General features: G+C 44.3%; 1 protein-coding gene across 11 annotated transcripts in view; it reads right to left on the bottom strand.

The window, feature by feature from the left end:
- The window catches only part of LOC106563161 (RIMS-binding protein 2), a 106,956-nt gene that overhangs the window by 19,590 nt on the left and 59,590 nt on the right, over positions 1-27,776 (bottom strand). For 5 of the 11 annotated variants that reach the window (XM_045689945.1, XM_045689947.1, XM_045689948.1 and 2 more), the window contains 8 exons: positions 22,523-22,612; positions 16,502-16,624; positions 10,312-10,416; positions 7,156-7,206; positions 5,485-5,505; positions 2,090-2,294; positions 884-1,035; positions 431-510 (listed from right to left, as the gene is read on the bottom strand). In XM_045689945.1, the coding sequence (XP_045545901.1) occupies positions 431-510; positions 884-1,035; positions 2,090-2,294; positions 5,485-5,505; positions 7,156-7,206; positions 10,312-10,416; positions 16,502-16,624; positions 22,523-22,612 (827 nt within the window). Of the gene's footprint in view, positions 1-430; positions 511-883; positions 1,036-2,089; positions 2,295-5,484; positions 5,506-7,155; positions 7,207-8,210; positions 8,374-10,311; positions 10,417-16,501; positions 16,625-22,522; positions 22,613-27,776 lie in introns of all 11 variants that reach the window. The other 6 variants (XM_045689951.1, XM_045689952.1, XM_045689950.1 and 3 more) reach the window with 3 other exon arrangements.

The raw sequence follows: 27,776 nt of genomic DNA, 5'->3' as shown, positions 1-27,776 counted from the left end.
AGAGAATGCCAAGAGTGTGCAACGCTGTCATCAAGGCAAAAGGTGGCTACTTTGAAGAATCTAAAATCTAAAACATATTTTGATTTGTTTAACACTTTTTTGGTTACTACATGATTTCATATGTGTTATTTCATAGTGTTGATGTCTTCACTATTATTCTACAATGTAGAAAACAGTACAAATAAAGAAAAACCCTTCATCAGTAGGTGGGTCCAAACTTTTGACTGGTACTGTAGATGTGCTCCTGACTACAATATATACTACAAGATGTTTATGGAGAAAATAGTGCTTCTGATGTGCATGTGGAGGTACTAAGTGATCTAGCACTGGTCCAGAGTGTTATGTGTGGATTTCTGGCGCTGCTCAGTGTCAGCAAGCTATACGTGATTCAGCTTTCCCAGGTGTTGTGTGACAGACCCACTGGTCTCACCTGTAGCGGGCAGTGCATAGACGGACTGTGCCAGTGTAGCGAGGCTTGGACCTGGGTGCACGGCGTATCTCATCCTCCATCTTGGGAAACACACGGGCAGGGAAGCAATCACAGAGTTGCATCTAAATACCATAACTCTGATCCATTGAGGCGAAACCAATTCAAACACAATGGTATGCTTATGATCATTGCCACTCATAATCATGTCTCCAGTGGAATGACTGATCTGACACAGAAAAACTTCCCAGCACTTTTATACTGTCTAGTTCTACTGTCTGACAATTGATGTTGCTGTCTGGTTCTAAACCAATTGGTTTTACAGCTATTGCTCAGCTGATGGCTATCAAGTGCTAGTATACAGCTCATCCATGAATAGCCCATCTCTTGAGCAATAGCACCCTCATGCTTTAGCAACTTTGTCTCTGTATGAGAAGAGAAGAGAGCAGGACCCACCTCTGAGGGGGTCGCCCGTCGCGGGCTGCTGGGGCAGCTCGTTGTCACGGGAGGGGGATTGACAGACAGCAGCTCCGGCCTGTCACTGTCTCCGATCTGCAGTGGGCGGAGGAACTTGGATATCAGCCGAGTGTTTGCTGAGCTCTCATCGCCTGGGAAACATCGATTTCCACACCAAATAAAGAGCATCTGTCATTCCTTCTGCTCTCATTCATGGCACAGCTATTGATTTCGTGTTCAGGGGAGTACACAGCAAACACTCTTTATGGCCAGGACCTGGCTCTGCTCTCTGCCTGACACATCTGCAAGGCATTTCTCTGATGCTTAACACTCTCTAAAGACATTACTGACACGGAACGGGACACTACCATCACGGAGTTCTAGCAGCCACACCTCTACACAAAGCCATGCCTAGGTAATTTCCCATCTTAGACAAAAATATAAAATTTGAATTCTTGGTGGTTAGATTTGGTTCATCATGCTACCAGATTACAACAGTACAGTAGCATTCTCACTGCAGTAAAGCGAGAGAAGAGGATATCTAGAGCAGTATCTCAGAGGCTTCTGATCTACAGTATCTGCATCGATGATTCTGCTGTGTGTTCAACTGGCAGGTGGGGTTAGAATACGTGGGGTTAGAACGTGGGGTTAGAATACTAACGTGTTGATTCTCATTAGCAGATGTAACACAGTATCAGCCCGCTGATCAATGAGCTGTGTCATTGATCATGAATAAAGCAGCATTTCTTCCATTTCCAGTGATCCAGACTGGCCTTGAAGCCTGTTCTGCTGAGATGGACTGAAGTAAAAGCGGGGCCTTACTGTGGCTCACACCAGCCCGTTTAGTTGCCAACTTTCCCTGTCTTTCTCCCACTCTCCCAACCTCAGCCCACAGGGTTCTGGCAAAGGTCATTGTTGTGACAACTAGATTAAACGACTGTCTCGTTCAATTTTGAATTCATTAATTACCCAGGCATAATGACTGACTGAGAGCCTCCTCGTCTGGAGCACAAACATGGGTGTGCACATAGACTTTCAGAACTGTCTTTTGGTCTTGATTGATGAGATACAATGTTTGAATAAAATGCCAGACATGATGTATATACTTTTATTCTCTAGTGATAAGAACTTTTCTGCTTCATATCTATGTCATCTGACACCATAATGTTTTCTCAGAGGGCAGCGTTGGGAGTTGGGAGTGCTCACCTTTCCCTGCCTGGGCTGCCAGTCCGTTGAGGATTTGGGAGAGTTTATTTTCCGGGTGAAAGGGAACGTCGTGTTTGGAGAAAGGCTCAGTGCTGAGGATGTCTACAGTATCCGCCTCCAGACGGAAATCCTCCAGGTCCTTGGACAGCTGGCCAAAACGTTCAGTCTGTGACCTGCATTTCAGCTCCAGGTCGCGAACCTTGACCTTCCGTAGACAGGGATGTGTGGAGGAGAGAGATATGGACACAAACGGTCAATGGAAGGAGGGTTTCTGGGTTCCTATGTAGCAAATCTTTAGAACTATATTGCAAGGAAATGCATGTTTTATGTTAATAACATGTTAGTAATATACCACTACATGGATATGAGTTAAACTAATCATTGGCTTAAATCCTTTACTAGTGCTGCAGATCGCAAGCTGAACCAATTATGGCACGGGATCCCAAAAGAGCCATTTCTAGCTTAGAACAGCTCATTCATATCAAAAACACTGCCTGCCGAGTAATCAAAGGATCTGGAAGTAGAGGCTGTGCAACGCTGATACACTTTGATAACAAAGGCCAAGCAGTGTGACGAGTTAAGAGGCTTATAAAAGTATGTACTTTAAAGACATTATCTAAGCAGCTCCGAGATTACATTTAGAGCCTTGAGTTAACAACCGTTGGGTTTTCTCTGAAAGCTACAAGACTGAAACACCATGGCCTGCACAGGAAGAGATAAGGCAAGCCAGGGTCCTAGTCACGAGGAAAGTTGGTTTCACCCAGCGATAAAACTAGAGAGTCAGAACACTTCAGAGTCAGAACACTCAGCTGCAAGATGGGCTGAGATACAGAAACTGAGGATGAATGAATAGCCATCGGGGAGCCACTACTTTGGTCTGATTGGTTTAAAAAGGAAACAAGGAAATCAAATGTGCTTGGATCTTACAGGACATCTGGTATTTGTCCCAAATGGCACCATATTCCCTATACAGTGCCTTGCAAAAGTATTCACCCCCCTTGACATTTTTCCTATTTTGTTGCATTACAACCTGTCATTTAAATTGATTTTTATTTGGAGTTCATGTAATAGACATACAAAAAATAGTGAAATGAAAAAAATTACTTGTTTAAAAAAATTCAAAAGAATTAAAACCGGAAAAGTGGTGCCTGCATTTGTATTCACTCCCTTTGCTATGAAGCCCCTAAATAAGATCTGGTGCAACCAATTACCTTCATAAGTCACATAATTAGTTAAATAAAGTCCACCTGTGTGCAATCGAAGTGTCACATGATCTGTCACATGATCTCAGTATATATACACCTGTTTTGAAAGGCCCCAGAGTTTGCAACACCACTAAGCAAGGGGCACCACCAAGCAAGCGGCACCATGAAGACCAAGGAGCTCTCCAAACTGGTCAGGAACAAAGTTGTGGAGAAGTACAGATCAGGGTTGGGTTATAAAAAAATATCAGAAACTTTGAACATCCCATGGAGCACCATTAAATCCATTATTAAAAAATTGAAAGAATATGGCACCACAACAAACCTGCCAAGAGAGGGCCGCCCACCAAAACTCATGGACCAGGCAAGGAGGGCATTAATCAGAGAGGCAACAAAGAAAACAAAGATAACACTGAAGAAGCTGCAAAGCTCCACAGCAGAGATTGGAGTATCTGTCTATAGGAACACTTTAAGCCGTACACTCCACAGAGTCGGGTTTACGGAAGAGTGGCCAGAAAAAAAGGCATTGCTTAAAGAAAAAAACAAGCAAACACGTTTGGTGTTCGCCAAAAGGCATGTGGGAGACTCCCCAAACATATGGAAGAAGGTACTCTGGTTAGATAAGACTAAAATGTAGCTTTTTGGCCATCAAGGAAAACGCTATGTCTGGCGCGAACCCAACACCTCTCATCACCACAGCATCATGCTGTTGGGATGTTTTTCATCGGCAGGGACTAGGAAACTGGTCACAATTGAAGGAATGATGGATGGAGCTAAATACAGGGAAATTCTTGAGGGAAACCTGTTTCAGTCTTCCACAGATTTGAGACTGTGACGAAGGTTCACCATCCAGCAATGACCCTAAGCATACTGCTAAAGCAACACTTGAGTGGTTTAAGGGGAAACATTTAAATGTCTTGGCCTAGTCAAAGCCCAGACCTCAATCCAATTGAGAATCTGTGGTATGACTTAAATATTGCTGTACACCAGCAGAACCCATCCAACTTGAAGGAGCTGGAGCAGTTTTGCCTTAAAGAATGGGTAAAAATCCCAGTGGCTAGATGTGCCAAGCTTATAGAGACATACCCCATGAGACTTGCAGCTGTAATTGCTACAAAAGGTGACTCTACAAAGTATTGACTTTGGGGGGGTGAATAGTTATGCATGCTCAAGTTTTCAATTTTTTTGTCTTATTTTGTAACGCCCTGGCCATAAAGGTTTTTTTTGTTCGTTATTTTGGTTTGGCCAGGGTGTTACATTGGGTGGGCATTCTTTGTTCTTTTTTCTAGGTTGGTTTGTTTAGTTGATTTTGGCCGTGTGGCTTCCAATCAGGCACAGCTGTAGTTTGTTGTTGCTGATTGGGAGTCACACATAAGTAGCCTGTTTTTCCTTTGGGTTTTTGTGGGTGATTGTTTCTGTTTAGTGCTTTCTGTTTCGTTGTTAGTACCTGACAGAACTGTCGGCTGTCATTTTGCTTATTTTGTCAAGTGTTCTCTTTTTGTATTAAAATTCATTCAAGATGAACACATCCCCCGCTGCACCTTGGTCTTTCTCTAACAATGGCCGTTACATATTTCTTGTTTGTTTCACCCCCCCCCCAAAAAAAATATCTTGCATCTTCAAAGTGGTAGGCATGTTGTGTAAATCAAATGATACAACCCCCCCCAAAAAATCTATTTTAATTCCAGGTTGTAAGGCAACAAAATACTGTAGGAATAATGCCAAGGGGGGTGAATACTTTCGCAAGCCACTGTATAGTGGACTACCATACAGTGCACTAATTTTGACCACCACCTGGTGTCCCAGGTCTAAATCAGTCCCTGATTAGAGTGGAACAATTAAAACATGCAGTGGAACTGGCTTGGAGGTCCAGAGTTGAGTTTGAGGGATATAGGGAATATGGTGTGATTTGGGACACAACCTTGGACTGGAGTACAGAGGATCTAAGGCAAAAGAGGATCTATAGTGTGATGCAGTACCAGCACTGGGCTCTGTTCATCTGATATACTTCAATTGAATACAATATTAGTATGTTTGATTGCCTAATTACCATACCTTTTCTAACTAATGCACTAATGTGAATTAGAGCCTAAGTGATTCACTGAGACTATTTAAAGGTTATAGGACGAATGTGACCATGGAGATGATGAACATTGGGGATTTTAGATGTTTCAGGTTAGGAAACATAAATACCTGCATTCTGTCCAAATGGTTCTGTTCAGACACAAAAGAAACACATAGAAACACACAATGACATTGAACAAAGATGAAAGAAAACAAACACCCAAATCAAACTGTTACACTGTATGAGATCAATGCATACGTAATACAGTAATCCATGCAAAATCATGTAAATAAATGAGAAAAGAGAACCATTACAAAACAAGTAAGAACGAGTCTCCCATGGGGAATATCAAATAACTTACAATAAATATAAAAAAATAAAATAAAAAACACCCAAAATCATAGCCAAGACAGTGTTGAGAACCATAAATGACGGAAAGGAACAATACTCATGTCCCTAGATAATCTTAGTGTCATCTCCTCTCTAGGTTAACTCGTTTTAACGCAGTAACTGAGCACGCTATTGGAGTTCTATGTGAACAGTGCCAGTCCTCCTAATGCATCTCCTCTACACTGTAGATATATTTCATCATCTGGATGGTTGCGTTTTGAATTTTGTCTGTAAAAGAGGTTTCTCCAGGAACCATTAGTGCCATGGCTGGTATGAGAGCTCCTGAGCTGAGCCTGAGCAATGGCGATGTGGAGCGGTCTCACTGAGTCGTAAAGGAGAGAGTTATGAGCAGGTTTTGCTGACCCAACTCTCTGTAAAAGTCTTCTATTCTCATTACAGCTAAAATCACCACTCAACGAAAGCCTCAAAAAGCTATATATACTGAACAAAAATATAAATGCAACATGCAACAATTTCAAAGATTTTACTGATTTTACAGTTCATAAAGGAAATCAGTGAATTGAAATACATTCATTAGGCCCTAATCTATGGCTTTCACATGACTGGGCAGGGGTGCAGCCATGGGTGGACCTGGGACAGCATAGGCCCACCAACTTGGAAGCCAGGCCCACCGACTGGGGAGCCAGGTCCAGCCAATCAGAATGAGTCCCTCCTCCAGACGATCCCACAGGCGAAGAAGCTGGATGTGGAAATATTGGGCTGGCGTGGTTACACGTGGTCTGTGGCTGTGAGGCCGGTTGGACGCACTACCAAATTCTCTAACACAACGTTGGAAGCAGCTTGTGGTAGAGAAATTAACGTTCAATGGCAACAGCTCTGGTGGACATTCATGTAGTCAGAATGCCAATTGCACGCTCCCTCAAAACGTAAGACTTCTGTGGCATTGTGTTGTGCGACAAAATTGCACATTTTAAAGGGGCCGCATATTGTCCCCAGCACAAGGTGCACCTGTGTAATGATCATGCCGTTTAATCAGCTTCTTGATATGCCTCACCTGTCAGCTGGATGGATTATCTTGGCAATGGAGACATGCTCACTAAGAGCGATATCAACAAATTTCTGCACAACAGTTTTGAGAAATTAGCTTTTTGTGCATGTGGAAAATGTCTGGTACAATTCACATGTTGCGTTTACATTTTTGTTGCTCAGTGTAAATACAGTATGGAGTATGACCTGGGATGAACCAGGCTTACCTCAAAACTCTAGCTTTTCATGAAAGGCAATATGGATTTGGTGGAATTCAAACAACACAATGGAGGTATTTTTCATATGCGTCAATGTGTCTTGCATACACAAACAAAACCACATATTAGTCAATTGACAGCCATTTTGAAAACAGCCACCGAAGCCATCCTCATTTTGCCCATTGGACCTCCATGTCCACTTACCTCTAACAGGTGGACCGCTCCCTCATGCTCTTTCTCAGCTTTAACCTGAGCCTGGAGAATACACAGAAACACAGTCATATACTGTAGGACCTGCAGGTGACACAATGAGCACTGCACAGTATCTCGCTGTCAGTGTTACATCAAACATACAAGTGGCATAGCTCTTGGTACACTGCAGACATACAGGTAACTGCCAAAGTAATGGAAACAGTATATTGAATGTAGGTGTTTCCACACAGGTGTGGTTCATTTACATTTACATTTACATTTAAGTCATTTAGCAGACGCTCTTATCCAGAGCGACTTACAAATTGGTGCATTCACCTTATAATATCCAGTGGAACAACCACTTTACAATAGTGCATCTAAATCTTTTAAGGGGGGGGTTAGAAGGATTACTTTATCCTATCCCAGGTATTCCTTGAAGAGGTGGGGTTTCAGGTGTCTCCGGAAGGTGGTGATTGACTCCGCTGTCCTGGCGTCGTGAGGGAGCTTGTTCCACCATTGGGGTGCCAGAGCAGCGAACAGTTTTGACTGGGCTGAGCGGGAACTGTGCTTCCTCAGAGGTAGGGAGGCGAGCAGGCCAGAGGTGGATGAACGGAGTGCCCTGGTTCCTGAGTTAATTAAGCAATTAACATCCTATCATGCTTAGGGTCATGTATAAAAATGCTGGGCAGGCCATTATTTTGGCTACTATGGCTATGCCCCCATAGGATGACAACTCCCCCATCCACAGGGCACGAGCGGTCACTGAATGGTTTAATGAGCATGAATACAATGTAAACCATATGCCATGGCCGTCTCAGTCACCAGATTGCAACCCAATTGAACACTTATGGGAGATTCTGTAGTGAATCCGAGACAGCGTTTTCCACCACCATCAACAAAACACCAAATTATGGAATTTCTTGTGGAAGAATGGTGTCGCATCCCTCCAATAGAATTCCAGACACTTGTAGAATCTATGCCAAGGTGCATTGAAGCTGTTCTGACTTGGTGGCGAAAGGCCCTATTAAGACACTTTATGTTGGTGTTTCAATTATTTTGGTAGTTACCTGTAGAATAGACAGTCTGAGTTGAACAACAACTGATGTCAGCTCTGCACAGCATGAGGAGGAGAAGGCAGTTAATGCTTCACAGCTGAGGGCTATCTGAGGACCGGGGGAGACTGGGTGAGAACAGATGGGGCGCGATGAGTTCCAACAGAAAAACCTGAAACTGAGGTGCATCAAAATAGCCTCATGAAATCAATCTGTTTCATCCAGATTGGCTTTGATATCAATAAGGACAAACTGTTGTTCTACTCCAATGAGATAATATCTGTGCAATTGCTAATTGAATGGAATCACAGCACAATAAATTAGGTTAAGGAGTAAACAGGAAAAGGAAGGACAAGGACTCAAACAAGCACGCTGAGGCAGATGCATACGAACACATGGATTGAAGCACAGATAGTCACGGATAGACGTGCAGACACACAAGCTGACACACATTCTCTCTGCGTCTCTCTAAAGTGAAGTGCTCGGTTTAGGCTCAGGGGAGTCTGATCTGTGCTGTGTTTGGCGTTTGCGCTAATTGCCTGTCATGGCTCCTCTCTGAACAGAACACATACACAGGAATTCACACAGCTCTCTAGAGGCTCAGATTATTGCTGCCCACAGAGACAGACAATCACAGGAGACCACTGATTATATGGCCCCTTTTACTTTCTCATCTGTCTCACCAGGACTAATGGTAGAATGTTTTTTTGTTTTTTTCATGGAGCATGAGTTAGTGTTTGGGGGGGATCATTTAATGATAGTTGCACAATACTTGTCTCTCATAATCAAATCAAATCAAAGTTTTTTTGTCACGTGCGCTGAATTCAACAGGTGTAGACCTTACAGTGAAATGCTTACTTACAGGCTCTAACCAATAGTGCAAAAAAGGTATTACGTGAACAATAGGTAAGTAAAGAAATTAAACAACAGTAAAAAGACAGTTGAAAATAGCAGTAGCGAGGCTATATACAGACACCGGTTAGTCAGGCTGATTGAGGTAGCATGTGCATGTAGATATGGTTAAAGTGACTATGCATATATGACGAACAGAGAGTAGCAGTAGTGTAAAAGAGGGGTTGGCGGGTGGTGGGTGGCGGGACACAATGCAGATAGCCCGGTTAGCCGATGTGCGGGAGCACTGGTTGGTCGGGCCAACTGAGGTAGTATGTACATGAATGTATCGTTAAAGCTACTATGCATATATGATATTCAGAGAGTAGCAACAGCATAAAAGAGGGGTTGGGGGGGCACACAATGCAAATAGTCTGGGTAGCCATTTGATTAGCTGTTCAGGAGTCTTATGACTTGGGGTTAAAAACTGTTGAGAAGCCTTTTTGTCCTAGACTTGGCACTCCGGTAGTAGAAAGAACAGTCTATGACTGGGGTCTTTGACAATTTTTAGGGCCTTCCTCTGACACCACCTGGTGTAGAGGTCCTGGATGGCAGGCAGCTTAGCCCCAGTGATGTACTGGGCCGTACGCACTACCCTCTATAGTGCCTTGCAGTCGGAGGCCGAGCAATTGCCGTACCAGGCTGTGATGCAACCGGTCAGGATGCTCTCAATGTTGCAGCTGTAGAACCTTTTGAGGATCTCAGGACCCATGCCAAATCTTTTTAGTTTCCTGAGGGGGAATAGGCTTTGTCATGCCCTCTTCACGACTGTCTTGGTGTGTTTGGACCATTCTAGTTTGTTGTTGATGTGGATACCAAGGAACTTGAAGCTCTCAATCTGCACCACTACAGCCCCGTCGATGAGAATGGGGGCGTGCTCAGTCCTCCTTTCCTGTAGTCCACAATCATCTCCTTAGTCTTGGTTACGTTGAGGGATAGATTGTTATTCTGGCACCACCCGGCCAGGTCTCTGACCTCCTCCCTATAGGCTATCACACTGTTACCATGATAACAGTGTGAGGTAACTATGCTATTTTTTATTAAAAAATTGCACTGCTGGTTAGGGCCTGTATGTAAGCACTTCACTGTAAGGTTTACAGCTGTTGTATTCGGCGCACGTGACAAATAAACGTTGATTTGATTTGTCTTGTGACCTCTGTGGTCATACTGTGGTCATGGTGGTTGGAGTCTAGGGCGGAGGCGAGGTGGGGTATTATGGGCTTACCCTCTGCAGAAGGTGAATCTCCTGCTGCTTGGTGGTGAGGACAGCCAGGGCCTGCTCATGCTCCTCTTCCAACTGCTGCCTCCTCTCTGCAGCCTCTCGCATATGCTGTGGAGAACAGGTCACAACACAGTCAATACATGGTCATATGCTCGGGAGACCATAATCATATCACAACATGTTCAATATGTGGTTACATACTTGGGAGACCAGGTCACAACACAGTAAGTTCATGGTCATAGTGAGGTAACTATGCCTTTAAAATCTCCAAATGTATCATAGAATGGTCACACAACAGTCCAAACACTTTTACAGCACCTGTAATAGTTGCTACACAATACATAAAAAGCTCACGTTTTTAATTCAGAGGGTATGAAATGTGTCTACCTGTACTGACTACGTCTAGTCCAACTCACTGATTCCTGTGATCCATCACACAGAGACACCTACACAAAACCCAAATCTAGCCACTCCCAAATTATCTGAGTCATCATGACTGTATCTGCAGAGTTAAGAGCCGCTGCCACCGGTAGGAATTGGAGTTAGGGACATAAGATGTTTCTTGGAGTTTAAAAACATAAAGCAGCTATGGATTTTAATTACTGCACAGTGTGTGTGTGTGTGTGTGTGTGTGTGTGTGTGTGTGTGTGTGTGTGTGTGTGTGTGTGTGTGTGTGTGTGTGTGTGTGTGTGTGTGTGTGTGTGTGTGTGTGCGTGTGCGTGTGTGCGTGTGTGTGAGAGAGAGAGAGAGAGAGAGAGGGGGGGTGTTTGGTACTGTGGTATTCTTTAATCAGCTTGGCTCATTAGACAGGTCAGAGTCCATGTTTGCAATTGTTGAGTGGTTTTTGGCAATACACTGTAGATGCATGTGTTCCAGAGTAGAGACTAAAGAGTGTTCCAGAGTAGAGAGACCCACAAGTAGCAACTGTAATTGAGTACTGGCAGTGTCTGCTGTGGAAAAGTTACCTGAAAAAAGATCGAATCTCTCAATGTTCTAATCTCTCAAAGTTCATCTCAAAGTGTACCAAATTCATGCTGCTGAAATTATGCTTTTTTTGTAGGGGAAGAATAACCCCGGACACCCCTACTGGCTTTGGGCTAAGCAAGCACTGCTTTGCATAATCATAGAGTCTTAAGCTCTGCTGGGGACTCCAGTGACTGAGGGGCTGTCACCAGGCTCCTTTGTGAGGGGCAAGTGCTCAATGTGAAACCTCCCTCCCCAAATTCATAATTTACTACTGCTCCTATAGTCGAATTCACAATTTCTTTTCACCATATACGTAAATACTGTGCAAAAGCACACTCCGTCATCACACACTGTAACCAAGCTAACACCACTAGGCTGCTGTTCACAGAAACATCAGCTGATTGCTAATGTACACTGAATGACCAAAAGTATGTGGACACCTGCTCGTCGAACTTCTCATTCCAAAATCATTGGCATTAATATGAAGTTGGTATATGTCTGAACATTGCTGCGAGGACTTGCTTGCATTCAGCCACAAGAGCATTAGTGAGGTCGGGCACTGATGTTGGGCGATTAGGCCTGGCTCGCAGTCTGCGTTCCAATTCATCCCAAAGTTGTTTGATGGGGTTGAGGACAGGGCTCTGTGCAGGCCAGTCAAGTTCTTCCACACCTATCTCAACAAGCCATTTCTGACTTTCCAACTGACTTGTTGGAAAGGTGGCATCCTATGACGGCGCTACGTTGAAATTCACTGAGCTCTTCAGTAAGGCCATTCTACTGCCAATGTTTTCTACAGTGATTACATGGCTGTGTGCTCGATTTTATACATCTGTGAACAACGGGTATAGCTGAAATAGTTGAATCCACTAATTTGAAGGTGTGTCCACATACTTTTGTATATATAATGTAGATAAATCAGTGTAGATAAATCAGTTACTTAACTAGTCTTTACTAGATTTTCTGCTGCTGACATCTGCCTCAACAAACAGTCGAATTGCCCTCTTCCCAGTCCCTGACAGTGAGAGATGCAACAAGTAGCCTACTACTCAACTCGCCACCAGGCACCCATATGCTCTGCATAAAGGACAGCTCGCTGTCGCACTCACGATAGCAGGAGGGCGAGGAAGGGTATTTTCCAACATTCAAGGGTTTGAGAAATTAGCTTGCTTGATGATCAAATCATTACATTAAAATCGTCACCAATCAAAAGGGCATTTTTCTCATAGGAGGGCATGTACCTCCTAGGAGGGCATGTACCTCTGTCGGCGCCATGACAAGTTGGGGCAGCCGTGCTTCTAGCTCCTAAGCAACTATGCAATATTTTGTTTTTATATGTGTTATTTCTTACATTATTAGCCCAGAATTTTTGGGGTGTTATTACATACAGCCGGAAATAACTTTTGGATATCAGAGCAGTGGTAACTCACCAGCATTACCAGCATTACGACCAGGAATATGACTTTCCCGAATTGGATCCCTTGTTCGTACCCCCCAGGGCAATTGAACTGATTCCAGAGGCTGATCCAAAACACCGCCGGCTGAGAAGAGGAATTCGGAGTGGACTTCTAGTCCAACTAAGGAGGCGCGCACAACACCCACTGCTTCCGAATGTATTACTCGCCAATGTTCAGTCTCTGGATAATAAAGTTGACAGGCTCAGGGCGAGGATCTCCTTCCAGAGAGACATCAGGGCTTGTAACATACTCTGTTTCAAGGAAACATGGCTCTCTCGTGATATATAGTTGTTCACCCGACATAGAATACCTCACAATCAAATGCTGACCGTATTACCTCGCACGAGAATTCTCTTCGGTTAAAGTTACAGCCGTGTATATTCCCCCTCAAGCCGATACCACGATGGCCCTCAAATAACTACACTGGACTCTATGCAAATTGTAAACCAAATATCCTGAGGCAGCATTTAATGTACCCGAAGATTTTAACAAAGCTAATCTGAGGAAAACGCTACCAAAGTAATACCAACACATTGACAGTAGCACTTGCTCTGAGAAAACATTGGACCACTGCTACTCAGCTTTTCGAAAAGGCTTACAAGGCCCTCCCCCGCCCTCCCTTCGGCAAATCTGATCACGACTCCATGTTGCTCCTCCCTTCCTATAGGCAGAAACTCAAACAGGAAGTACCCGTGCTACAGTCTATTCAACGCTTGTCTGAACAATCAGAACCCATGCTTCAAGATTGTTTTGATCACGCGGATATGTTCCGGGTAGCCTCTGAGAATAACATTGCCGAATACACGGATACGGTGACTGAGTTTATCAGGAAATGTATAGATGATGTTGTACCACTGTGACTATTAAAACCTACCCAAACCAGAAACTGTGGATAGATGGCAGCATTCACGCAAAACTGAAAGTGTGAACCACCGCATTTAACCATGGCAAGGTGACTGGGAATATGGCCGGATACAAACAGTGTAGGTATTCCCTCCTTAAAATAATCAAACATGCAAAACGTCAGTACAGAGACAAAGTGGAGTCGCAATTCAACGGCTCAGACACGAGATGTATGTGACAGGGTCTACAGACAATCACGGACTACAAAGGGAAAACCAGCCACGTCGTCGACGTCTTGCTTCCGGATAAGCTAAACACCTTCTTCGCCCGCTTTGAGGATAACACAGTGCCACCGACGCGGCAAGCTATGAAAGACTGGGCTCTCCTTCTCTGTGGCCGACTTGAGTAAGACATTTAAGAGTGTTAACACTCGCAAGGCTGCCGGGCCAGACGGCATCCCTAGCGCGTCCTCAGAGCATGCGCAGACCAGCTGGCTGGAGTGTTTATGGACATATTCAATCTCTCCCTATCCCAGTCTGCTGTCCCCACATACTTCAAGATGTCCACCATTGTTCCTGTTCCTAAGAAAGCAAAGGTAACTGAACTAAATGACTATCGCCCCGTAGCACTCACTTCTGTCATCATGAAGTGCTGTTAAAGACTAGTCAAGGATCATATCACCTCTACCTTACCTGACACCCTAGAACCACTTCAATTTGCTTACCGTCCCAATAGATCCACAGATGACGCAATCGCCATCGCACTGCACACTGCCCTATCCCATCCGGACAAGAGGAATACTTATGTAAGAACGCTGTTCATTGACTATAGCTCAGCATTCAACATCATAGTACCCTCCGAGCTCATCATTAAGCTTGGGGCCCTAGGTCTGAACCCCGCCCTGTGCAACTCGGTCCTGGTCTTCCTGACAGGCCACCCCCAGGTGGTGAAGGTAGGAAACAAGACCTCCACTTCACTGATCCTCAACACAGGGGCCCCACAAGGGTGCATGCTCAGACTCCTCCTGTACTCCCTGTTCACCCATGACTGCGTGGCCACGCACGCCTCCAACTCAATCATCAAGTTTGCAGATGACACAACTGTAGTAGGCCTGATTACCAACAATGACAAGACAGCCTACAGAGAGGAGGTTAGGGCCCTGGTAGTGTGGTGCCAGGAAAATAGCCTCTCACTCAACGTAAACAAAACAAAGGAGCTGATCGTGGACTTAAGGAAACAGGGAGCACCCCCCTATCCACATCAACGAGAGTGGAGAAGGTGGAAAGCTTCAAGTTCCTCGGCATACACATCACTGACAAACTGAAATGGTCCACCCACGCAACAGTGCCTCTTCAACCTCAGGAGGCTGAAGAAATGTGTCTTGGCACCTAAAACCCTCACAAACCTTTAGAGATGCACAATTTGAGCATCCTGACGGGCTGTATCACCGCCTGGTATGGCAACTGCACTGCCCGCAACCGCAGGGCTCTCCAGAGGGTGGTGCAGTCTGCCCAACGCATCACCGGGGGCAAACTACCTTCCCTCCAGGACAGCTACAGCACCGGATGTCACAGGAAGGCCAAATCATCAAGGACAACAACCACCCGAGCCACTGCCTGTTCACTCCGCTATCATCCAGAAGGCGAGGTTAGTACAGGTGCATCAAAGCTGGGACCAAGAGATTGAAGAACAGCTTCTCTCAAGGCCATCAGACTATTAAATAGCCATCGCTAGCACCGTAGTGGCTGCTGCCCTATATACATAGACTTGAAATCACTGGCCGCTTTAATAATGGAACATTAGTCACTTTTACATATTTTGCATTACTCATCTCATATGTATATACTCTATTCTATTCTATTCTACTGTATTTTAGTCTATGCCGCTCCAACATTGCTCGTCCAAATATTTATATATTCGTAATTCCATTCCTTTACTTTAGAAATTGTGTGTATTGTGTGTATTGTTGTGAAATTGTTAGACTTGTTAGATATTACTGCACTTTTGGAGCTAGAAACACATGCCTTACGCTACACCCACAATATCATCTGCTAAACATGTGTTTGTGAACAATAACATTTGATTTGATCTGCTAGGCTCACTCTATCAGATGTGGTGGTGGTCATTCAAAAGCTCCAGAATGAACTGTCCTCTTACTCTCCTACACAGCGATCAAACAATAGCCTACAGATTTTCATAATCGCAGTCATTGGTATCGTCATTGTCATTATCCCTGAAACATTGAGCACACTGGAAATGAAGGAGAATGCTCCACTTCAGGAAATCTTCTTTCTCCATTTTCAGAGTCTTTCTCTGCTTACCCCATCTCTCTCCATAATGTTCTCCAACATGCAATCTACCCATCTGTACAAATCAATAGGCAAATAGGCAATGAGAAAGCAACACACACTTCTTTCATTTTTCAGGAGCAGGAGTCAATTTCCTCTTGATGGGTACATTTTTCCCTCAAACATATCCACTCCTTACAAACAGACAATCAATATGGAATGGAGGAAAGCAGTGATTTGTAATGAGAGCATTTTCACACTGCTATGAGACTACTGCTGATTGCTATTGGCAAATAAGAGTGTAATGAAAAAGGGTGTCCTGCAAAACAGATAACAAAGCTCATGACTTACACCAATTTCTTCCAAGCTTTTATTGTAAAAACAATATGTATTCTATAACTCGAAGGACAGACTTTGTAGATAGATGCATTTGTCCAATCAGATTTTCACAAAAGGTTCAAGTGATCTGGCCTTACGTTAACTTAAACCAATCAGATTGCAAAGGCCTTATAGAACCGTGCAGCTGATGTTTAGTCCATATCTCATGATTGGCTGCGTTGGAGGAAAAGTAGCAGTGAATTTAGGAGAGCTAGGATGGATTGATGGATGTTTGGATGGATGGACGGGCAGATGGATTCTCACCTTGAGGACCTGCTCGAGGTTCTCCAGTTTGCCTTGGAGCTGTTTCCTCTCCTCTTGAGCCAAGTCTCTCTCCTGACTCACAGTGCTATAGGTGTGTCTAAGTTGCTCATATTCTGACCTTACCTAGAGAAGAAGAAAATAAGGAAAGAGAGAAATCAAGTCAGGGGAAGAGTGAATCAGAGAGACTAAATATACAGTATATGCATTTGGAGTGAGGGAAGAAAAAATTAGAGAAAAACATTTTTTCTTCTGTTCCAACAATTTATCCTTCTTTTTCATTCATTTCCATGTATTTCCGAAGTAACAGAGGCATGCAAAATTGATGAAGTTTGGTCTTACACCATTACATGAATCAGAGTTTCATGGGAGTGGGGGGGGGGGTTGGAGAGTTCACAAACTGAAGTAAAGTTAATCAGCCTATTTCCATAGTGACTATGAAAGGTAGCTGCTGACTCAAAATCGGTGGCTTCATTTCATCATCAATCTGAATGCCTTGAAGGTGAGTTCAGTTGGGTTCTCTGGAGTTAGGCTGCATCTGAACAGAATCATTCCTCACCGCTTTCCAACCCCTTAAGTCACTAATTAATTACCACGACAGATTAGCTCATTCAAGGTAATTTGCAGACTCCACGAAATTGCACCACACAAGTTATTCATAATGTTGTACTTGTACGCTGAAACAAATGATTTCAGCCAGACCCTCAAACAAATTAATCTATAATCATTCTTGGTTGTGGGTAAAGTTTGGGACAAGATCTTCTGTTCTGATATAAAATCACATCTACTGTATATCTCCCCATAATTCCAGTATTCTGACAACTCCACTTAGATGTGATACAATCCTTTCTCTACATAGGGGTCAGTTAAAGTTCATCTGGGGCTCATGAGGGGGGTTGACCATAAAGAGAAAATGATAATGACAAAGACCAAATTGACAGGCTTACAGTCCTGACAAGTTCCTCTCAGCACTCGTTCACTCTCCCCCTTTCCTGTCGTCCATCTGGGGCTCTCTGTCCCCCCTCTGCATCCCCTCCCTCTGATACAGGAAGACCGCTCCACTCACACCTCCCATCGATCTCACGTCATCCGCTTTGAGAAATCGCCCCTTTGACGCGGGGGTCAGACAGAGGCGCGTTATTTACTAAGTCTCCACAATCTCATTAATACCCAGAGAGAGAGAGCACCTTGGCTAGCGCCCAGCACTAACGCTAACTGCTCCTGTGATTACTGCCTCTGATGCTAACCCTAAGCATGCCCCCTCAGGTAGTAGCATCAGACCCAGGCTCGGGCTCTGGTACCTCCCGTCTTTCATCTCAAAGACGTAGTAGCATAAGACACAGGCTCGGGCTCTGGTACCTCCCGTCTTTCATCTCAAAGACTTAGTAGCATCAGACCCAGGCTCAGGCTCTGGTACCTCCCGTCTTTCATCTCAAAGACCCGTCTTGGCCGGCGGAGAAAGACAGCTCGTTTTTGTTGGGGGTGGCGTGCGCGAGGAGCTGGTTGGGGCAATAGGACGGAGCCAAGAGCCAAGTTGTTCCCTTGACACGTGTTAAAACTGGTCCTCTGTAAGTGAGACTATTAGCGCTAGTCGCCTCCCTCCACGGTCGCTCGGTCGCTCAGTCTGACTGACTGACTGACTGTCAGTCAGTCAGTCAGTCTGTCTGTCTGTCTGTCTGTCTGTGCGTGCGTGCGTGCGTGTGTGTGTGCGTCTGCCGGACGGGAATGAGATAGATAGAGATAGACACACTGGGAGGCTGGGGAGTGGTGCTCTCGATGTTTGTGTCATCGAGTACATCTGCATGCACACTAATAACTCAATATTAAACTGATTATGGCAGTAAGGCCATACATTGCAATAGTCATGTAAACACTTTACTCTACTTATCTAAATTGGCGTAAGATCAAAATCTACGTAGAGCAATTAAAATCTGGCTTTCTGAGCAATCTTTTGAATTATTAGGACATGTACAGCTTAACAGCTTAATCGGTATTCTAGCTGTGTATTTGATCTGCGCATGTGCCAGCATTGGGTAGCGCAAGCCTCCCTCTTACACGAGAGTGAAGTGATTTCAGAAAAACTGAAAGTACTGTATGCATGTTAGAAATAGTGTTCACATACAAACTTTATATATCCGAACTCAGAATGAAATAGGCTTCGCAAAAATAACATGGTCGCTGTGGTAGAACGTTTATTTTGATTGCTGATTTTCCGCATTTATTTATACTTTAAAAAAATATAAAATGCAACATGCAACAGTTTTAAAGATTTTACAGAGTTAAAGTTCATATAATGAAATCAGTCAACTGAAATAAAATAATTAGGCCCAAATCTATGGATTTCACATGACCGGGAATACAGATATGCATCTGCTGGTCACAGATACCTTTAAAAAAAAAAAGTAGGGGTGTGGATCAGAAAACCAACATTTGCCTCATGCAGCACAACAAATCTCCTTCACATAGAGTTCATCAGGCTATTGATTGTGGCCTGTGAAAAGTTGTCCCATCTGGATATTGGCGGGAACAGGAACACGCTGTCGTACACGTCGTACCAGAGCATCCCAAAATGCTCAATGGGCGACATGTCTGGTGAGTATGCAGGCCATGGATGAACTGAGCCATTTTCAGGTTCCAGGAATTGTGTACAGATCCTTGTGACATAGGGCCGTGCATTATCACGCTGAAACATGATATGGGCCTCAGGATCTCGTCACGGTATCTCTGTGTATTCAAATTGCCATCGATAAAATGCAATTGTGTTGATTGTCTGTAGCTTAATGCCTGCCCATATCATATGGTACACTCTGTTCACAACGTTGACATCAACAAACAAACAAACCACTCACGCCATCCGCCCGGTACTGTTAAACCGGGATTCATCCGTGAAGAGCACACTTCTCCAGTGTGCCAGTGGCCATCGAAGGTGAGCATTTGCCCACTGAAGTCGGTTACGACGCCGAACTGCAGTCAGGTCAAGACCCTGGTGGCGACAACGAGCGTGCAGATGAGCTTCCCTAAGAAGGTTTCTGACAGTTTGTTCAGAAATTCTTTGGTTGTACAAACCCACAGTTTCATCAGCTGTCCGGGTGGCTGGTCTCAGATGATCCTGCAGGTGAAGAAGTTGGATTTAGAGGTCCTGGGATGGCGTGGTTTCAGTTGCTCTGCGGTTGTGAGACCGTTTGAATGTACTGCAAAATTCTCTAAAACAACGTTGGAGGCGGCATATGGTAGAGAAATGAACATTGAATTATTTGGCAACAACTCTGGTGGACATTCCTTCAGTCATCATGACAATTGCACACTTCCTAAAAACTTGAGACATCTGTGGCATTGTGTTGTGTGACAAAATTGCACATTTTATTGTGGCTGTTTATTGTCCCCAGCACAAGGTGCATCTGTGTAATGATCACGCTGTTTAATCAGCTTCTTGATAAGCCACACGTGTCAGATGGATGGATTATCTTGGCAAAGGAGAAAGGAGAAAGGCTCACAAACAGGGATGTAAACAAATGTGTGCACAAAATTTGAGAGAAATAACCCTTTTGTGTATATGGAACATTTCTGGGATCTTTTATTTTAGCTCATGAAACATGGGACCAACACTTTACTTTATGTTTCATTTATATTTTTGTTCAGTGTAAGTCCCATCAGGTAGCCTGATTTCAGATGTGTCCATGCAAACAGGATTATTATGGAAATCCTTATTTTTGCAAAACGTAAATATTTTAAACTATTATATTAATCTGACTATCCACAATAATCATATTATTGTGTTCATGTATAGTAACCATACACATTGTGGTGTCCTGGTTTTTGTGTCCCAGATCACAGTGTTTAGAGATAGTAGTAGAGCCAAGTGTGGGCATTGATCATCATGACTGGGCTATGTGCTATGAGCATGGTCTCTCCACCTCCATTGATAATGCACTTCAACTACAAAATTCTACAACATCCATACGGTAGCCAATCTGTTCCATGCTGCTGTGAATATCATCTATCACTGGCTAATACGTTATGTTACGGCTAACAGATATCCCAGCATCTATGGTACACAATCCATGGTACACTCCTCACCTAATGTCTACAATTCCATTGAACCACGACAAGCATCATCTCTCAATGGAGACAGGCAGTGAAATTGTGCAAGGGGCTTTCAGTGGCTATCAATCTATTAGAGATGGATCCCATATTCTATTAGGTAGTGAAATGCAGAGCCCCATCTGTGAGAGATATCCCTGGGGCCCTGTGGCCCTGATATGTCAATATGATATACAGTTGAAGTCGGAAGTTTACATACACTTAGGTTGGAGTCATTAAAACTCGTTTTTCAACCACTCCACAAATGTCTTGTTAACAAACTATAGTTTTGGCAAGTCGGTTAGGACATCTACTTCGTGCATGACAATGGTAATTTATCCAACAATTGTTTATAGACAGATTATTTCACTTATAACTCACTGTATCACAATTCCAGTGGGTCAGAAGTTTACATACACTAAGTTGACTGTGCCTTTAAACAGCTTGGAAAATTCCAGAAAATGATGTCATGGCTTTAGAAGCTTCTGATAGGCTAATTGACATCATTTGAGTCAATTGGAGTTGTACCTGTGGATGTATTTCAAGGCATACCTTCGAACTCAGCGCCTCTTTGATTGACATCATGGCAAAATCAAAAGAAATTAGCCAAGACCTCAGAAAAGAATTGTAGACCTCCACAAGTCTGGTTCATCCTTGGGAGCAATTTCCAAACGCCTGAAGGTACCATGTTCATCTGTACAAATAACAATACGCAAGTATAAACAACACGCAGCCGTCATACTGCTCAGGAAGGAGACTTGTTCTGTCTCCTAGATATGAACGTACTTTGGTGCGAAAAGTGCAAATCAATCCCAGAACAACAGCAAAGAACCTTGTGAAGATGCTGGAGGAAACAGGTATAAAAGTATCTATATCCACAGTAAAACGAGTCCTATATTGACATAACCTGAAAGGCTGCTCAGCAAGGAAGAAGCCACTGCTCCAAAATCGGCATAAAAAATCCAGACTACGGTTTGTAACTGCAGATGGGGACAAAGATTGTACTTTTTGGAGAAATGTCCTTTGGTCTGATGAAACAAAAATCTAACTTTTTGTCCATAATGACCATCGTTACGTTTGGAGGAAAAAGGGGGAGGCTTGCAAGCCGAAGAATACCATCCCAACCGTGAAGCACAGGGGTGGCAGCATCATGTTGTGGGGGTGCTTTGCTGCAGGAGGGACTGGTGCACTTCACAAAATAGATGGCATCATGAGGTAGGAAAATGATGTGGATATATTGAAGCAACATCTCAAGACATCAGTCAGGAAGTTAAAGCTTGGTCGCAAATGGGTCTTCCAAATGGACAATGACCCCAAGCATACTTCCAAAGTTGTGGCAAAATGGCTTAAGGACAACAAAGTCAAGGAATTGGAGTGGCCATCACAAAGCCCTGACCTCAATCCCATAGAAAATTTGTGGGCAGAACTGAAAAAGTGTGTGCGAGCAAGGAGGCCTACAACCCTGACTGTTACACCAGCTCTGTCAGGAGGAATGGGCCAAAATTCACCCAACTTATTGTGGGAAGCTTGTTGAAGGCTACCCAAAATGTTTGACCCAAGTTAAACAATTGAAAGGCAATGCTACCAATTACTAATTGAGTGTATGTAAACTTCTGACCCACTGGGAATGTGAGGAAAGAAATAAAAGCTGAAATGAATCATTCTCTCTACTATTATTCTGACATTTCACATTCTTAAAATAAAGTGGTGATCCTAGTTGATCTAAGACAGGGGAATTTTACTAGGATTAAATGTCAGGAATTGTGAAAAACTGAGTATAAATGTATTTGGCTAAGGTGTATGTAAACATCCGACTTCAACTGTATGCCCATTGATCAAGAGATTTTAGCGCTGTGCTGTCGTGCAGTTCAGCCCTAGTCAAAAGTAGTACATTATGTAGGGAATAAAGTGCCATTTGGGATGCATGCTGAGAGTCTTACCTACCTGGTCATACTTGGATGCCTTCAGGCTGTGGCTGGACAACTCAAGGTTCAGACGATTTTTCTCCTGCAACGCATCCTGGAGCTTAGTTTTCTGAGGAGGGATAGAGAGAGGGAGAAATATAGGCAGGAGAGAGAGAGAGAAAGAGGGTGTGGAGAAAGAGAGTATTAGTCTCAGTGCGACAGTACATTCAATGGTGATATCGGTGTATTAAATCATAAAGTAATAGTGTGTACAGTACAGCAATAGGCTACAATGCATGTTGTTCGTTTACTCCATCTGCAAATGTGTACTGTTATACAACACATAGACATTCATCTCAGGTTGTTGTATCCAGGTCACAAAGCCCCTTTGTTATCTAGACAACAGAATACACCGCTGCACGCGTCACCTTCCATTTGGTGTGTGACCAACACCATTAACAGTGCCACCCTGAGTTCTCCAATGACCCAGGAGGTAAATCAGCACCCTATGGGCCCTGGTCAAAGTAGTGCACTACATAGGGAATAGGGTACCATTTGGGACAAAGTTGTTGAGAGGCGGAGGTCTTCCCTCTGACAGATCTGGGGACGTTTATGCCAAATCTCACACAGTGAAAGAGGTGTGAAGTGACTCTTGCTTTAATACAATTATGTAACAGGCTTAAGTCCTGAACACACACAGAGAGAGAGAGAGAAAGAGAGAGAGAGAGCTGTGAGTGTAGATGCCAACTCTAGACCCAGGGTGGTTGGAGGATTTGTGGGGAGGATAAAGCCTCAGCAGGCTCCCTATAGTCACATTGTCTGCACATATGGAGGGACTCAATAAACAGCAGACTGCCACTGTGAGTGAGTAAGTGTGTGTGCACGCATGTGTGTGTGTAGGTGGTAAGGTGTCGATGACAACATGGAGACACAGAGGTGCAACACATTCTCCCCATCCCCTCTTCCTGCGGTGTACTGTACTGTACACTGTACTGTGGCTCCGGAGACTCCTCTCCCTACAGGGATAATCCTGATGTCAGTGTACTTCAGGTGACAGATCCACTTTGTACCTTAGCCCTAAGAGGACTAGACAAGGCCTTAGAGTCAACACCGCTGTCTGTCACACACAGCGAGAATAGAGGTGGGCGAGAAGAGAAGACAGGGAAGGAGGGAGATTGACTGAGAGAGAGAATGTTCCTGGTCTGACCCCCCTCTTATGGGCATGACTGGGTACAGTTGCAGGCAGTGAAGTGTCCTCCAACAACTCCTCCTATGAGTCAGAGATTCACAGCTTCACTCTCGTCACACGACCTGTAGCACAACCCTCTATTCCTAGCCTCTGGAAGGGATGTAAATGCTCTTTCATCCCTTTGATGTGTACAGACTGCATGCTGTTGTTGAACATTCTATGGACACTTCAAACCTGCTGTAAAAAAAATCTAAATCAAACACTGACAATAAAATACTTTAAAACCCACTCCACAAACGATTAACAAATGAAGACAAATGGAGCAACATGGTTAAAAAACAGTAGAAGACCAGGGTGCAAATGGAGCTGAAAAACATTCATTTCCAGCAAGGAGCAGTGCTGTAGAAACACACAAACAGACAGACAGTGTCTGTGTATCTAAAATCCATATTTGCGTGCCAGCCTGATGGGTGGAGGGTGAACAGAGCAGACGAGAGAGAGCCCTCAACACTCCCAGTGACTAATTCACACTGACATCTCTGGCTGTTTTCCTCCATCCTCATCATCATCCCAATCCTCTAATTTAGCCTGTGGCACTGCATCTGCTCCGGACGCTCTGTCCAGCTCCCAGAACACAGGCCCAGAGAAAAATAGATCATAGTGTGTGGGGACTCTGTCTGTAACTCACAGCACACTGTTCATATTATATCAAATGCATTGCATTGTTGTTTTGTATCCACACACTTGCAATTATGAGCTACTATCACTGTGCATCTGATTCAAAATAGGGTTAATCTCTGTCTGTAGGAGGTGATTAGAGAGCAAACACATTATGGCTCTAGGCTATAAGACTACTCTTCTCTCCTCTGTATCCAGCAGTATCTTCATGTCAAGGTAGTCTCTCATTTTAAAGTACTAAGTCAATGTTTTAAACACACAGAGAGAAACACCTGTATACACACGTTCTCTCTCTCTCTCTCTCACCACAAGTGATCGCTCTCGCTCTCTCTCAGAACACCAAGGTAATCTGTCTAAATGACTATCGCCCCATAGCACTCACATCTGTAGCCATGAAATGCTTTGAAAGGCTGGTCATGGTTCACATCAACACAATCATCCCAAACACCTTGGACCCACTTCAATTCGCATACCGCCCCAACAGATCCACAGATGACACAAGCCTTCCCTGTAGCTCAGTTGGTAGAGCATGGTGTTTGCAACACCAGGGTTGTGGGTTCGATTCCCACGGGGGGCCAGCACAGAAAAAAAATGAAAAATGTATGAAATCTATGCGTTCACTACTGTTAGTCGCTCTGGATAAGAGCGTCTGCTAAATGATGTAAATGTTAAATGTATTGCACTCCACACTTCCCTTTTCTACCAGTATAAGAGGAACACCTATGTTATAATGCTGTTCATTGACTACAGCTCAGCATTTAACACCATATTGCCCTCCAAGCTCATCACTAAGCTCGGGACCCTGGGACTGAACGACTCCCTCTGCAACTGGATCCTGGACTTCCTGACGGGCTGCCCGTAGGTGGTGAGGGTAGGCAACAACACATCTGCCACCTGACTGCGTGGTAGTGTAGTGTTAATGTATATAATGTGGTTGGTTTATCTATACCTAGACAGCAATTTACCTAAATGTCTTAGACAGACAGTACGTATTGTACAGTATGTGTGTGTCTGTGTTTCTTCAGACTAAATTCATTCCTGTGGACCCCGTGGTTTCCCGCTGGTCCCTTTAAACTCCCGGGAGGATTTCCTAGGTTAATGAGACGACATGCAGCTTTGTTCCTGGGAACAGTAGGGAGGCCCTCAGTGCCTCTACTAGGTGGCCTCCATACTGTCTCTTTGATGGGATTAGTAGCAGGCAGGTCACACTGGGATACACGACAGTGTTGGAGCTATACCATAGCACTATCATCAGGGGCATCAGAGTTCATGTAGAACAAAAGCAGAAGATATCCTTATAGAGAGCACTGCAGTATTCACTGAAACATGTTTTAACGGGTCAAGTCTATCACACGACTTAGGACAAAGCAATATATTGGGCATGCATTCTATGTGGTACGCTAGTTTGCATGTTGGAACGTAGCCCATCTTTCGTAACACTGGCCCCCATTTCCTTCAGCCACACCCCCACTCTGTGTTAGTCCAGTGTGATGTAGATGATGTAGGACAGCGAAAGGGCAAAGGGAACGTGACATGGCCCATAACCTTAATAGAAGGATCAGTTGTCTGTTCAGCACCATCGGGACTGGAAGATTCAGAACCTCCCAGCCAGCTCTCAGCAGCAGTGAGGGAGGCCATGTGCCTACAGTCATACTATGATAGGACTTTCAGCTGATTCTGCTTAACAATGTTCCTCTCACCTCTCCCTGTTGGCTCTCTACAGGTAGCTCATTCATAAATCACAAGTACGTGGGGATAATCCTGTGTTTTGGTGTGTGTGTGTATGTGCTCTATGTGCGCGCGCCATGAGTGTGTATGTGCTCTGTGTGTGTGTCAGTAGTAGCAGGCCTACGGGGCATCTCTAAAACAGTGCCGGGTTGAAATGAGGACTGTGCTGCCAGGACACAGCAGGCTCAGTGTACAGCAGAAAGAAGATCTGCACTGTGAGCAGTGCACACTGGATACGTCTGGGTTGCATAACCAGCAGCTTTTGGGAGGAGCTGCCTCTAAGCTCTGGTCCAGGGTCAGTTTCTACAGCAGAAAGAAGATCTGCACTGTGAACAGTGCACACTGGACATGTTTGGGTTGCATAACCAGCAGCTTTTGGGAGGAGCTGCCTCTAAGCTCTGGTCCAGGGGCAGTTTCTACAACCTCAGTCTTAACTTATAAGGATTTAAACAACAAGACCCGGTCTTGTGGTAAAGGGCAACTTCTATTTCAGTCAACATCTGCCCTGAAATCTCTATGGTTGCAACCCAAATGGCATCCTATTCCTTATAGTTCACTACTTTTGGCCATGGGCCCTGGTCAAAAGTCACGCAGTATAAAGGGAATAGGCCAGTGTCAGTTAGGACGCAGATTTTTGCTAGTGCACTCTCGCTCTTCTGACATGCCTAGGGTGTGTGCTATCTCTCCCCTGTGCTGTCTGACGTGTGTATGTTTTTGGATCCTTTGATATACATTCCATAATACATGCCACCTATCATTGTCATCAGGACTACCTGGCCTGATGACTCCTTGCTGTCCCCAGTCCACCTGGTCGTGCTGCTGCTCCAGTTTCAACTGTTCTGCCTGCGGCTATGGCCACCCTTCATAGCCTGGTTCCTTCCTAGGTTTCTTCCTAGGTTCTGGCCTTTCTAGGAGGTTTTTCCTAGCCACCGTGCTTCTACACCTGCATTGCTTGCTGTTTGGGGTTTTAGGCTGGGTGTCTGTACAGCACTTGGTGACATCAGCTGATGTAAGAAGGGCTTTATAAATACATTTGATTGATTGATTGTCATTTTCGCTATTTGACCAAATGACAGTCAGCCTTAGCCTTGGACTCACCAACATAACAACAAGCCAGGCCAGACTTTAGTTTGTCCTTGTCCTTTTTCACTGGCTAAAATGAAGAGGCTGGATTGATGGGGTAAAGTGACATGCCCAGCTCCTGAATTGTTAATGTATTTTAGTTGAGCTGTATGAGCAAAGATACAAGATATAAGAAGGGGTTGGCCAGAGAGAACGCTTTTAGGGGAGAAATTCTAAGAGAGGTTTGTGAAGGGTGTTTTACGCCAGATTACAAATCAGCAACACCTAGCCTACATGCACTTGCGGAGATGAGAGAATCGTACAGGTGTAAGCAACATCATTTGGGATTGGTATGGGTAGTGGGTGTGGTATGCCTATATATTCCTGCAGATCGCTAGCGTCTCAACAACCACACAGTCTAAGGAATAAACTATGCGTGTAAAGGTTGCTCTTCCTGAGCTGGCTGCTTGTGAAAGGCACAGAGAAAGACCCCCATCGCCTGCCTCCACAAAGCAGGACGAGTCTCAGCCAGGCTTTCACGAAGGAGACAGAGGAGAGTACTGCCAAGAGAAAGGCCAGCACTACAGTCATGAAGGATTAACTTCTTCACTGTATAATACACCTCCTCCACATCCTC

The sequence above is a fragment of the Salmo salar genome, chromosome ssa11, assembly GCF_905237065.1.
Source record: "Salmo salar chromosome ssa11, Ssal_v3.1, whole genome shotgun sequence".
Lineage (NCBI taxonomy): Eukaryota > Metazoa > Chordata > Actinopteri > Salmoniformes > Salmonidae > Salmo > Salmo salar.
This window is presented reverse-complemented; position numbering and strand designations above follow the sequence as displayed.